The sequence below is a fragment of the Vombatus ursinus genome, unplaced genomic scaffold, assembly GCF_900497805.2.
Source record: "Vombatus ursinus unplaced genomic scaffold, bare-nosed wombat genome assembly UNPS02007284.1, whole genome shotgun sequence".
In the NCBI taxonomy this organism is placed as follows: Eukaryota; Metazoa; Chordata; class Mammalia; order Diprotodontia; family Vombatidae; genus Vombatus; species Vombatus ursinus.
Window position 1 is genome coordinate 17,741,051 of NW_020947062.1, and position 13,266 is coordinate 17,754,316.

General features: G+C 35.7%; 1 protein-coding gene across 1 annotated transcript in view; it reads left to right on the forward strand.

Annotated features, from left to right (window-relative positions):
* The window catches only part of MEIKIN (meiotic kinetochore factor), a 153,181-nt gene extending 142,530 nt beyond the window's left edge, over positions 1-10,651 (forward strand). Inside the window, exon 15 of the mRNA XM_027849027.1 lies at positions 10,538-10,651. Coding sequence (XP_027704828.1) covers positions 10,538-10,569 — 32 coding nt within the window. The 3' untranslated portion in view covers positions 10,570-10,651. The remainder of the gene's footprint in view (positions 1-10,537) is intronic.
* The last annotated feature ends 2,615 nt before the right edge of the window (positions 10,652-13,266 follow it).

The window sequence follows — 13,266 nt, forward strand, 5'->3', positions numbered from 1 at the left end:
AGAATTATTTCATTGTGAGCCATGTAATTACTAAACTTAGATATAGTGCAATTAGCTGGTTATTTTAATAATAATGGCTGACATTTACATAGTGGTTTAAAGCTTATAAAGTACTTTACATATACTACCTAAACTGATCTACGCAATAGCCTGTGAAGTACAGATTTACTTTTCCCAGTGCTATAGCTGAGGAAACTGAGACTCAGAGAGGGTGATTTGTACCCAGGTGTTGGTTAATGTCAAATCAAGCACTCTTTCAGCTAGAATATTCTGCCTCACATTAAATATGAATGCTAAAACAGTAAATATCTCCTTGAAAATGAGTGATAGTTATAGGCTAAAGTAAATACAGGTCAATAGAAAAAACATAAGGCTTGTTTTAATTTGCTCTCATTCAACTTTGTTACTTGTGTACAAATGAAATGATTCACAAAATTTGGGAACCAAAAATATACAAATATATAGTTGAAATTAGCTTTTATAGCTTTTGGATGTTCATGAAGTTTTGAAAATAAGACTAAATGTCTTTATTTTATACCATAAGGATATGTAACTTAGAAGTATCAGACAGTTATGTCCTCTCTAGGCTTAATCTAGACTTATGCCTACTCCATTCTACATTCTGTCCTTCCTTAGCTTTGCTCTCCCCAATCCTCTTCCCACCCCTCCCCCCCAACTAAAAATAGCAAAACCACATGCTGGCTAGGCATCCCGCCTGGCTAATTTTAGTCCTAGAAGTTGAGGTTCCTAGCAAATTTGGCAGTGATGTAGTGGAGCCTGATAAGTAAAGCTCACTTTTGGTCTTTTAAGACTCCTGTAATTATTCAGTATCCTTCCTATGTACCAACAGTTGGTAAGAAAGATTTGGGAGACATGGACAACTTGAAGAATGTAAAGGATAAGCAAATTGATTGATAATATATTTAGAACTGGAAAGGACCTTAGAGTTTGTGGAATTCATGTTCCTCATTTTACAGACGAGAAAACTGAGACCAAGAAAGATGAAGTGAATTGTTCAAGGTCACATAAGTAATAAGCACCTGACAGAGGAAGGATTGAAGTGGCAAATAGAGATCATAGAGGGTTGATAGCGTTCTAGAGCTGTAGGGACAGAAATGACCTTAGAGATGATAAAGTCAACTCCATTATTGAAAAGCTAACAAAATGAGGCCAAGAAAGATGATGGAATTTGACCAAAGGTATATAGCTAGGTAGTAAGCAAAGCCAGGATTAGAATCCAAACTTATCCTAATCCTATTTTTGTTGTTTTTCTCCACAATGCCATACTACTCCCCTATTGTTATAGCAATAAACCATTAGTATTTCCAAAAGACTATTCTAACACTTTTATTGAAATTTTTTTTTAACATTCAAATCAGAAATTGGGCCTTTGGAGAGATTAACGTACATTTATATGTAGTAGTCTCTCCAGAATATTTCCTTCAACTTGTAGTCTTTGTGATAGTTTCAGTCCCCTGAAGGTGGCTGCTGCCTTGGGTCCAGGGATACCCTGCAGGTATCCACTGCTACTACTGAACCTTATGAGTCCCAACTAGTGTGATACTCATAAACAGCCAGTAGACGCAATTAGCTTTTTGCAAAGGAATTTGCTAAGATCACACGGTAAGAATACTAACTAGAAAACATTTCCCAAAAACCTAAGGTACATTTTCCCACAATAAAAGATTGCCAGTCATTAAATGTACATGTTCACACTTTTGTCAAAAAGACTCATTTTTCGGAGATGTGTGCATTAGTTAGAAGTATTGTGTTTTGTTTTTTTTTTAATAACTGTATAGTTAAAGATGGACATACTCATTAGGTCTTTTAGTTTCTTTTTGAGATACAAATTTACTGCCTTGTTAAGTATACCAATCTAGCTCATCCCATTCTTCTCTTAGAAAATTTACTTATGGGGGTAGTTGTATTGGGAGGCCATCTTTTCAGAAAAAGTGTTGGCCTCCACAGACAACATCCTAGGTTGAAGAAAGGATTGTGAGTTCCTAGGATTACATGGCACCCAGATGGTAGGAATTGGGGGAATAGGGAAGTTGGACCCAAGAATTAGATAGCATGGTCATTGAGATGGAAAATGATAATGGAGAGGTCCAGGAATAGAATTAGACCCCATTATTTGGAGTCAGTGGATAATGGGAACCATTATTTCTATCCAACATTACCTTCATCACAAATTCATATGAATAAGACTGAGACAAAGGAAAAGTCCATGTTCATGAGTTTTAAAATTTCTTTATCTGATCATAATCTGTTATCATTTCATTTTTCCTTTTGCCTTGCAATGACTAACCCTGTTCTTCATCCTCACATTGACTTCCAGTCTCTCCAACTCTCAATTCTTTGCAAGATCATCACTACTGAACTGGCTACATTCTCTTTCCTTCCCCTTCTCTATCCCTTAGTGAAACAATTCAACTCTATACTTTCCTCTTCTATCAAAACCTTGCACCCTCGTCTTGTCATTAATCTTGTCCTACTAAGCCTCAGCCTTAGATTGCTCCCACAATCCATTGCCTTTGCTTCTATTCACTTGCTACTGAACAAAACTAGAGAAAATCACAAAACCATGCCCACTGGTTCCACGACAAATTAATGTCACATAATCTCGACCAGCGCAGATGAATCCTAAAAAGCAAGAGTTATACTCAACTAACAAACAAAGTAAAAATAAAAATTCATAACATCAGTAGAAATAAATAAGATTACATTATGTTTAAAGGTACCATGGACAATAAATCAACAGTAATTAAAATGTAAGAGGGTTGTATCCCATAACCCTAACCCCAAATTCTATAAGCCCTGCTACATTTGTCAAATGAGAATACCTTTGAGTTACATAATCAATCAAGTGTGTAAACTAGCTATAAATAAGCTAGGTGTGATGTTGTTGTTCATTTATTTCAGTTGTGTCCAACTCTTCATGGCCCCATTTGGCATATTTTTGGCAACAGTACTGGAGTGGTTTGGCATTTCCTTCTCCAGCTTATTTTACACATGAGAGAAATGAAGCAAACAGGATTAAGTGACTTGCCTAGGGTCACATAGCTAGTAAGTGTCTAAGGTTGTTTTTGAGCTCAGGTCTTCCTGACTCCGAGCCAGGAGCTCTATCCACTGCACCACCTAACTGCCCTTCTAGACTAGGTACAAAGCATCTAGGTTAGGAAGGAATGAAGTTCTAACCATTGGATAAAATCAGATGAAGAAATAGAGTAAGATTACTTGAAAGAAGACATTCAACTGGGAGGTGAGAGAGGACAAATTGGACAAGCAGAAAGAAGCCAAACTTCAGGACTCTGCTAGTTACAGTAGCAGTAGTAGTAGTAGTAATGACAGTAGCAGCAGTAGTAATAATGGTAGCAGTAACAGTAGCTAGCATTTATATAGCATCTACTACATACCAAGCATGGTACTAAGCACTTTACAAATACCATCTCATTTGATCCTCACAATAACCCTGGGAGGTAAGTGCTATTATTATCCCCATTTTACAGTTAAGGAAACTGAGGCAAACAGAGGTTAAATGATTTACCCAAGGACACATAGCTGATAAGTGTTATTTTTGAACTTGTTTTCCTGACTTTTCTGACTCAAGCTCCAGTACGTTGTGCCACCTCTACATATTAGAAAGTAGAAATACTAAGCCTATTTATAGACCATAACTCAATAAAATCATAGTTAATGCAGGAACATAAGCAAAAGACAAAAACCTAAATGAAAATTTAATAACAGAATGCTAAACAATGAGTGAGTCAAAGAACAAATCATAGAAACAATTGATAACTATGTGAAAGACAACATACCAGAACCTAAAGGATGCAGCTAAATCAGTCCTCAGAGGAAAAATTTTCTTCCCTACAAATATACATTAACAAAATAGAAAAAAAGGAACACTCTTTAAACTGGATACACAATTTAAAAAATCAGAAAACTAACAAATAAGCCCAAAATAACCACAAAAGATGAAATAGTGAAAATTAGAGGAGAAATACATTGGAAGCCTAACAGCTGATTCTTTGAAAAGACTAACAAGGATAATAAACCTTTTTAGCCAGTCTGATTTAAAAGGAGGAAAATCAAATTAACGAAATAAAAAGTAAAACATGAGCAAGGTAAAATTATAACATACAGAGAAGAAATTTTTAAATTATCAGGACCTTTTATATATAGTAATAAGCAAAAAAAAAGAATTGATGATTTAAAATAAGTAGAGGTTTATCTACAAAAGTATAAAATAACCAAATTAACAGAACACCAAATAGAAATATTAAACAATCCAATTTCAGAAAAGGAAATTGAAAAGGCTTTAATGAAACTAGGAGGGAAAACTCATCTGGGTGACTTTACAGAAGAATTCTATCATATTTTTTCAATAAAGATTAATACTTATACAAATTATTCATAAAATTTAAGAAAGAAATCACTCTATCCAATTGATTTTATGAGATCAATGTTGTCCTAAAACCTAAATCAGAAAAGGCAAAGAGAGAACTATAGATCAGTATCATTAATGAATACTAATTTGATAATTTTAAATAAAATCCTAGCAAAAACCCTAGCATTTTATCCAAAAAATCATTCATTATGATCAAATTGAATTTATACCAGAGATGCAAGGATGGTTCAATATTAGAGCAACAACTAATATAATGACATGTTAAGGAGATAGTGTAGTGTTCATTTGATTTAACTACTACTGTTTGCCCCTACCTCCTGCTGACTCCTTGCCTAGTTAGTTGGGTTTTCTGGTATAAATGTTCCTTCTCCGCTTTGTGAAATTGTATCAAAGAATCTGTTATCTGTTTATCATTTTGTTAGTCTGAGCCCCAGCCAGAGACAAAGCTTCTGACAAAATACTAGATCTATTTCTCTCTCTTCTCTGAGAATGTTTCCCCTCAATTGCCTCCTCCTGACTTTATTTCAACTAAGTATACATTAGTAAATGTCCATGGTTATCATGGTGATATAGAAAACAAAGACTTTCCTCCTTCTCAGAGGAAAAATTTTCAGGTTCCTATGAAAAAACTCAGAGAAAGAAAACAGATATGGGATCACTGCCTTGTGCTTTATGGAATGGGAATTTCAGTAACTGGGCTCCTATTACTGAACTCCTCCTGCCTGATATGATCACGCTGCCTGGCTTCCAGAGTCCTGTTCCCTTTTATTGTGATGGTGTCTTCCACCTGTGTTTCTGCTCTCCCAATTCCAAGTGACTTCTCTTTGTTCCCCCTCTTCCAGTTCCATATGTCTTCCACATGTCTCATCAGGACCTAAGATACTCCTCAAGTCTTCGTACTCAGTGTATTGACTTTGTAAAGGTCACCTGGAGTCATAGGTTATCATTCTTTATCCTGTCATATTGTTTCCATTCTGATATACCCAGGGTTCCTGTTCACATTTTAAAATGATCATGTTGTAGGATCTTTTACACATCATTTTTTATAGATCTTTACACATCTTTTACAGATAATTTAACACCTTATTGCCAACCCCTTTTCTGTGATTTGGTGCTGGTATAAAACAAAAATGGCCCAAACCACATGATTATATCAGGTTTTTCAGCTGTTTTGGTCACATTCAATTCTTCATGACCCATTGTGGGATTTTCTTGGCAAAGATACTAGAGTGGTTTGCAGATGTGTTAAGTGACTTGCCCAGGGTCACACAGCTAGGAAGTGTCTCAGGCCAAATTTGAACTCAGGAAGATGAATGTTCCTGACTCTAGGCCCAGCACTCTATTTACTGCACCACCTAGCTGCCCTGTTTATAGCAAGAGATACAGGAAAAGCATTTGACAGAGTACACTATTAAGTCATATGTATGTATGTATGTATGTATGTATATACACACATACATACATGTATACACACAAATAATAATAATAATAAAAATGGTTGTCTAAAACCAAAGGCATTCATTATATGCATTGGTGAAATATTAGAAACTTTCCTCATAAATAAAGAATAATGTAAAGATGTCCCTGTTATTAGACTTTATTTTAGCAATGCTATCAATAGCAGTAAGAGAATGAACATTTAAGCCTACTGTGTGCCAAGCACCATGCTAAGCTCTATATATTTTCTTATTTGAGTAGGATTAGAGTAAGAAGTTAAAGGCAGAAAGACAGGCAGAAAGAAGACAAAACTAAAATTCTAGGAAATTAGCAGAGACTGATTAAGATTATTACTAGCTTCAATAGTTTTGCAAATTACAAAACGAACATCCTAAAATCAATAGCATTTCTATATAGCAATAAAATCTAAGATGGAATAATAGAAAGGGAAATCACATCCAAAATAACTACAAAAATGAACAAAATATTTGGGATTCAATCTCCCACAGTATACTCTATTTATGCTCCTTAAAGAAATAAAGAACAGCTTAGATAATTGGATGGATGGATGGATGGATGGATATTTGGTGATCATGGCTGGATATGATAAAAATGACAGAACTATTGAAGTTATTATATAGATTTAGTACTATACCAAAATACCAACGGGATGCTTTATAGAACTAGGCAAGATTGCTTTACAGGCACAAAAAATCTAGATATAATGAAAGAAAAGAAGGAATGAAAGGTGAATTGTATTTCCAGGTTTCAAATTATATAGCAGTTATTGTTCAAATTATTTGGTACTGGTTAAAAATAGGAAAACAGATCAAAGGAACAGGAGGAATAAAGGAAGAATCAAAAAACTCAACAACTCAATGTTTGATAAAACCAAGAAACAAAAACGTAGGTACCATCAAAAAAAAATCAGTAGAAATCTTTTCAAAAAGAAAAGAAAATTTACTATGGACCTCATTATGTAATCTCATTATATAAGCTTGATATCTGACTTTGAAATGACAATATGAATTGTTGGGTGTTTATTTTAGTAGCCTATGTCATCATAATATCTGAGGTATAATATTACATAGAAGAGTGTTCTCTTTTTTGCCACTGATTGACTTTGCTTCTTCCCCTTTCCCCTTTTTCCCCCCACCCTCCCCCTAGTTCTCTGGTATACTCCCTTATTCTCTTTGTCTGGCTCTCTCACTTTTGTGCATACTTCATGTTCTTGTTATTCTCATGCTTTCTATCTGGCTCATTTGCTCTCTGGCTGTAGCTCGCTTACTTTCTGGCTCACTTGCTCTCTGGCTCTAGCTCACTTACTTTCTGGCTTACTTGCTTCTTCTCATCTTTCCCTCTTTTCCTCCCTTCTATAAGAGCAAAAGAAAAAAAAATGGATCATAATGTATATACTTGATTTACGGATTTACTCTTTACAAATCAATACAATTAGTTTGAGATCATGGATGCCAAACAACTAGTATGATTTTTTTCTCTTCTCAGTTAGTTGTTTAGCTCCCCTTAGAAACAGACATTGGTAAAATGAAATCCTACAAAAAGCTGACTTGATAACTGGCTACTTATGAATGAGGCTCTAGGGACTTCTCTCCAACTTCACTTAGACTAGCAGGATGGATCTCTAAAGTATACCTAATGCTTTTATTCTTCCTGTTCTAGGGGTTACTGTGAGAGGTTGGGAGTGATTTTCCACTACTGTTGCTCATAAGCATCCGGTGTATTCACCCTGATATCAGTCAACCAATTACCAGCTCCTCAGTATTAACTAACAAGTTAAACATCAATTAGCTTTTGTAAAGAGATATATTTAATGAGAAGATATAGCAAAAAAGCAGAGTACTACAGCAATCTCCCAAGTTAGGAGCACCCTCCTTTGCCAACTTGGTCTCTTAGCTCAAGCTAAGTAGTTGCTGTAAAACATTTCCTCCATCAAGTTCACTTCTGGGTGTTGCGTAGGCAACAGACACATCATTCCCTTGCTTGCAGGACATCTTTTCTCGGCTACTGGATCACTTTATTGCTAGGCTTGGTTAAACAAGTCGTTCCCCAGAACTGGCTTCTTACCTGGTTCAGCTGCTGCAAGCTGCTGGCACACACTGCTGTGGACTCCACCTGCTCAGCCTGTGGTGGCTCTTTTAACTTTTCAAAAGCCATAAGGTCATCTGATCTGTTCTATCTCAGATTTACTGAGGTTTAAAAAGAATAAATACAAACAAAAGAGACAGAGGTGATATTTACCATGGATTCACAGCCAAGCAGCAACCAAGTGAGTACATAGGGCAACTGGTAGCAGGGTGCTGCCACTTCTGCTTCTTCTACCTTTCTGTACACCCAGAGGCTTACATCAGTTCTGACTTTTTTCATCATCTTGGAAGACAGATTTCATTTTCTCTATAGCTTCTAGAGTGCATACTCAGTTTTGTCTGTATAGCAAATTAAAAGCCTTTTCTTTATTTACATAGTAAGCCATAAGAAAATAGTCAAGATACCCATGCATAGTCTGAATTGGGTAGGGAGAGGGACCCTCCATCACAGATTTCCAGATGCATGCTCACTGAACCTCCAGTTGTATTGGCAATAGGTAGATACTAGGTATGTAAGGACTGAGCCTGTATTGGCCAGTTCCCACATTACATTCTTCCCCTCATTAAAAAATTTGCCATCTTCAACAAATCAGCCAAGGGGCTTTTTGAAAAGTCTATACCCCACTCCACAACAGTTCTCTGGGATCTGTAGAGGAGTAAGTATTGTCATTTCATTTGTAGTACAGATCTTATATGGTCTCACACATAGAGGTGAAAATAACAATTATTCCCAAATAATCACACACAGAATTATGCAGATTCAGCAAGCAAAAAAACCTGACAAAGTTTGAAAAATGTTACTACTTGCTTAGTAATAAGGGAATGTCTTGGTATTTGAAATGGCCTTTCCTGACCTAAAGATAATAAAGGAAAAAAAAGTCACAGAAAATCCAGCTTCCTACCTTCGAGAGAAAGCTAGTCCCTATAGAGCTTGGAAGAATGTGTGGTACTCTCCCAAAGGGAATTGGGAACTAGGGTCAACTGGAAGTCATCCCAGGTGCAAAACCAAATCTATTTGGTTTGGTGTTTGTGTAATATAATCAAATGTTGCTCTAATACACTCACCCTCTCCCTCTTTCACTAAAGAGACCTTTTACTCTGGATCTACCTCAAAACTTGCATTTAAAGCTGTTAACTTCTCCCAGGTCCCAGAAGCAACATAGAACATCTACATTTTATCTTCAAGGATCTCTGAAACACATAAGAAATCCAGCTGGAAGTCTGGACAAAATCTTTAGGTGTCCCCTTCTACACTCAATGCACCAAGATTTCCCCAGGGTATCTTTACCATAGTATCTTTACCATGGGCCTTGAAGATCTAGGAATATTTCCTTTGAGTCCCCATAGGCACCAGAAATTTCCTCACTGGAATTCCCAACTGACCAACAAATTCAATTTGAGAGGGATAAACAAGCTCAGCTTGAGAGGAAAGAAAATGGGATCAAGTAAGCCTTGAAGAGGTAGGGTACTCCCCAAAAGGATTAAGCACTTGGGGTTGATCACTTCAGGTTTCTAGACTAGCAGGCAAATCTTCTCCTATGGACTTTAAAGTCTATAAAGGTTTAGGTAAGCAGTTCTGCTCTTTTTTAAAGCAAAAGGAAAATTGAGCATTTATGACTTAGGAATCAATATTTTAGGAAGGCAAAAATCCATGCTTCTTATATTAGCTAAAATATTTCTACTTGCCACAGTAATAGAACAGATAACAGTATGTAAGTATTCAAATAAGCAATAGTTATCAGAGAGAAACTGATCTCATTTGTCAGGAAACAGACCAGAAAACTGACTGTACCAATCCAGAGAGTCCCAGGTAGGAAATCTCCCCAGTGAATCCCAGCATGGACCCTGTGAATACTATCCCACACTGATTTGAACTTGCAGGTTGGTTCACCAGAACAGACCTAGCTACTTCTCCCCTGAGGGTCCTTTGGGTAACCCTGAGAGGTCAGGAAGACTCTCTAATACTGTTAATCACAATCTTCCATTCAATGTGCACATGCTCTAAGGACCGGGTCTTCATTGGCTAATAACTTGATTACAACTGAAAGAACAAATAAATGAATGAATGAAGAAGTATTTGGCACTTATGTGTCAAGCACTGGGGATACAAATAGAAAACATGAGATAGTCCTTGTTTTAAAGGTACTCCTTCAATTGAGGGATACAGTACATTTAAGTTTAGCTGTAGGACAGATGGGATAACTTAGATATCTTAATGGTACAGTAGCAGAGTAAAGATGGCAATATTTATGGGTCTTAGGGGCATAGTGGCAGAGTATGTGGTGAGATCTGGAGGATTTTAGGACACAATGGTAGAGTAGACAATAAGGCCCAGCACTCTTCCATCTCACAAGAAGGCTTGTAGCTGGTAAGTCCCAACTCTTCCCAAGTGGTATGAATAGCCATATCATTCCTTCCACTTGCTCTGGGTGGCCAGTGTTATTTGGGAATAGGCCAAGGGAAGGCATGGGAGAGGGTTCACCCCCATGTCCCCACTTATAATAACTGATAGTTTACATATTTAATTTTGAGCAAGACTCCCCAGAACTACTCTGGAGTAACTTTGTGTTTTCTTTCCCCCTAGATATCATAATGACAGATGAGTGTGCTGGCTGAGCTTTTCATTGCCATTCACGATTAGCATATGAAGAGAAGCCTGAATTTACCTGACTGAAATGAGTGCAGTGATCCCGGTTCAGATTCTCAATGAGAAGTATCTTTGTTGCTGTGCTAGATATATTTCTTTCCAGATTCAGATTATCTGTTAAAAAGTTTTCATCTTTTTCTTTTGGTCTGTTAAATAAGCTTCTTCTCTTTGGCATGCTGTCACAGGATGACATTTGCTTTGAAAAGGAAAACTGAATTTATGTGTAGCTGAAATTGGAAGGTGAGATCACTGTGCACCAAACCAAAAGATGTTTGCTTATGGAGTCAGCACTCGGTGGTTATGTAAGGTCCTTTGTTTTTGGTGTCTGCTTAATAAATATATTAAGTAGTTTTTCAAAGGTAGTTCTTGTTCTGTTTGGATTAAAAGTACCAAAGTCTTGAAGCATTGGAAATGAAAACCCTTTTATTACAAGCTATTTTTAACTGAACCTAATTGAAACCACATGAGTGGGAGACCTAATTCCATTTCTGTCTGACTCCAAAGAAATTCTACCCCCATAGCTCAACAAAGCAAGAAAAGTAGAACACATACTAAGTGATAGTGAAATGCAAAATACTCTATATATTATATCACTCCAAACAAGCTCATATTGACTGATTTTGCAACTTAACTCTTTGATAGTACTCTCACAGAACATTAATAGTATTTAATGATAAAGAGTACATTTATATAAGTGTTTCCATCAACTCACTCCAACAGTTTTCCTAATACAGAAATATAAAATGGAACACAGGGATCAATTGTCTAGTTGCGCATGTGGAAAAGAAATTATAAAATAAATAAATATTGATCTCTCAGGGGAAGGTGAAATGTATAATTTTTAAAGTGTGCAGTACCAAGTAGTTGAAGCTTCTGAAATATCTATAAGCCTTTAATAAATACATGAAAGGAAATTACTTCATCTGATTATGGAAATGACAACCATTGGGTAATTGCTTCACATGGGGGAAAGTTGTCAGGAAATGTACCTGTAGGTCTTCAGTGATAGAAGCCTACATTACTCAGACCTTCTGATGCCTAACTCAATGTTCAGTTAATCAGCAAGCACTTTCTAATTGAGTACCATTGTAGTAGTTACTATAGGGGATGTAAAAGTAGAAGAGGCATTTAAAGGCAATAAGAAGGTTTACCCTGTAAAGAAGAAAGAGATGGTTATTTTCAAGTAAGTATTAAAGGACTATCATGTGCATGGAGAATTATGCTTATTTTTCTCAGCCCCAGAAAGCATAAGTAGGACCAGCAGTAAATACCTATAGAGATGTTAGGCAAATGTTAGCTCAATATTAAGAAAGACTTCCTCAATAGTTACAGCTATCCAAAAATGAAATGTGTTGTCAGGTCACAGAATCACATAATTTGAAAGTTGGAAGAGACTTTAGCAGCCTTCTAATACAACCCACACAGAAAACAAGTCTCTACTATAATATACTCAGTCATTATCCAGTTCCTGCATGAAAATTTCCATCGATGGAGACCCCTCCCTCCACCTCTCTAGATCTCATTCTACTTTTGGACAGCTCTAATTGTTAGAAAGGTTTTCCTGACATTGAGCCTAAGTTTGCCTCTTTCCATCTCTCACTTCTTGCTCTTGTTTTTGCTTTATGGTGCCAAGTGGAACAAATTTAGTCCTTTCTCCACTTGTTAGACTTTCAGATGCTTGAAGATAGCTACCATGGGCCCCCTGAGTCTTCTTTTCTTTTTTAATTTTTATTCATTTTGAACTTAAAAAGACCCCTCCCCAAAAAGTAAGAATATTCCCATGTACACATGTACCAAGTAGTGGTAATGCTGGGTTAAAGGATATAGGTAATTTACTAACTCTTTGGGCATAATTCCAGATTGCTCTCCAAAACGATTGTCCCCTTCTATCATTTTAGCCAATCTGATAGGTGTAAGTTGATATCTCAAAATTGTTTTAATTTTTTATTTCTCTAATCAATAGTGATCTAGAGCATTTTTTTGTATGACTATAAATTGTTTTGATTTCTTCATTGGAAAACTGCCTGTTCATATCTTTTGACCATTTATCAATTGGGGAATGACTAGTATTCATATAGATTATATATATATATATATATACATATATTACATATGTATAAAATCTAAAAATTGGGAGAAAATTTTTATAGTTTCTTAGATAAAATTTCATATCTCAAATATATATATGTACATATACATATATATATTTAAGTTTTTAGGCCCTAATATTTGGTCAGTCTTTGTAAAGGTATCATGTACCACTGAGAAAAAGGTTTATCCCTTTCTATTCCCATTCAATTCTCTCCACATATCTATCATATCTAGCTTATTTAAGATTCTATTTACCTCCTTAACTTGTTTCTTATTGTTTTTTTGGTTGGATTTATCTAATTCTGAGAGGGAAAAAAGTCTTCCACTATTATAGTATTACTATATATTTCTACCTGTAATTCATTTAACTTTTCCTTTAAAAATTTAGATGCTATAGCATTTGATGTATATTGGTTTAGTATTAATATTGCTTAATTTTTTTTGGTACCTTTTATTATAATGTAGTTTTCCTGTTTATTTCTTTTAATTAGATCTATTTTAGCTTTAACTCTATCTGAGATCTTGTTTACCTTCTGATTTTAGCTGCATTGATTGTTTATGTAAAAAACTTTAAA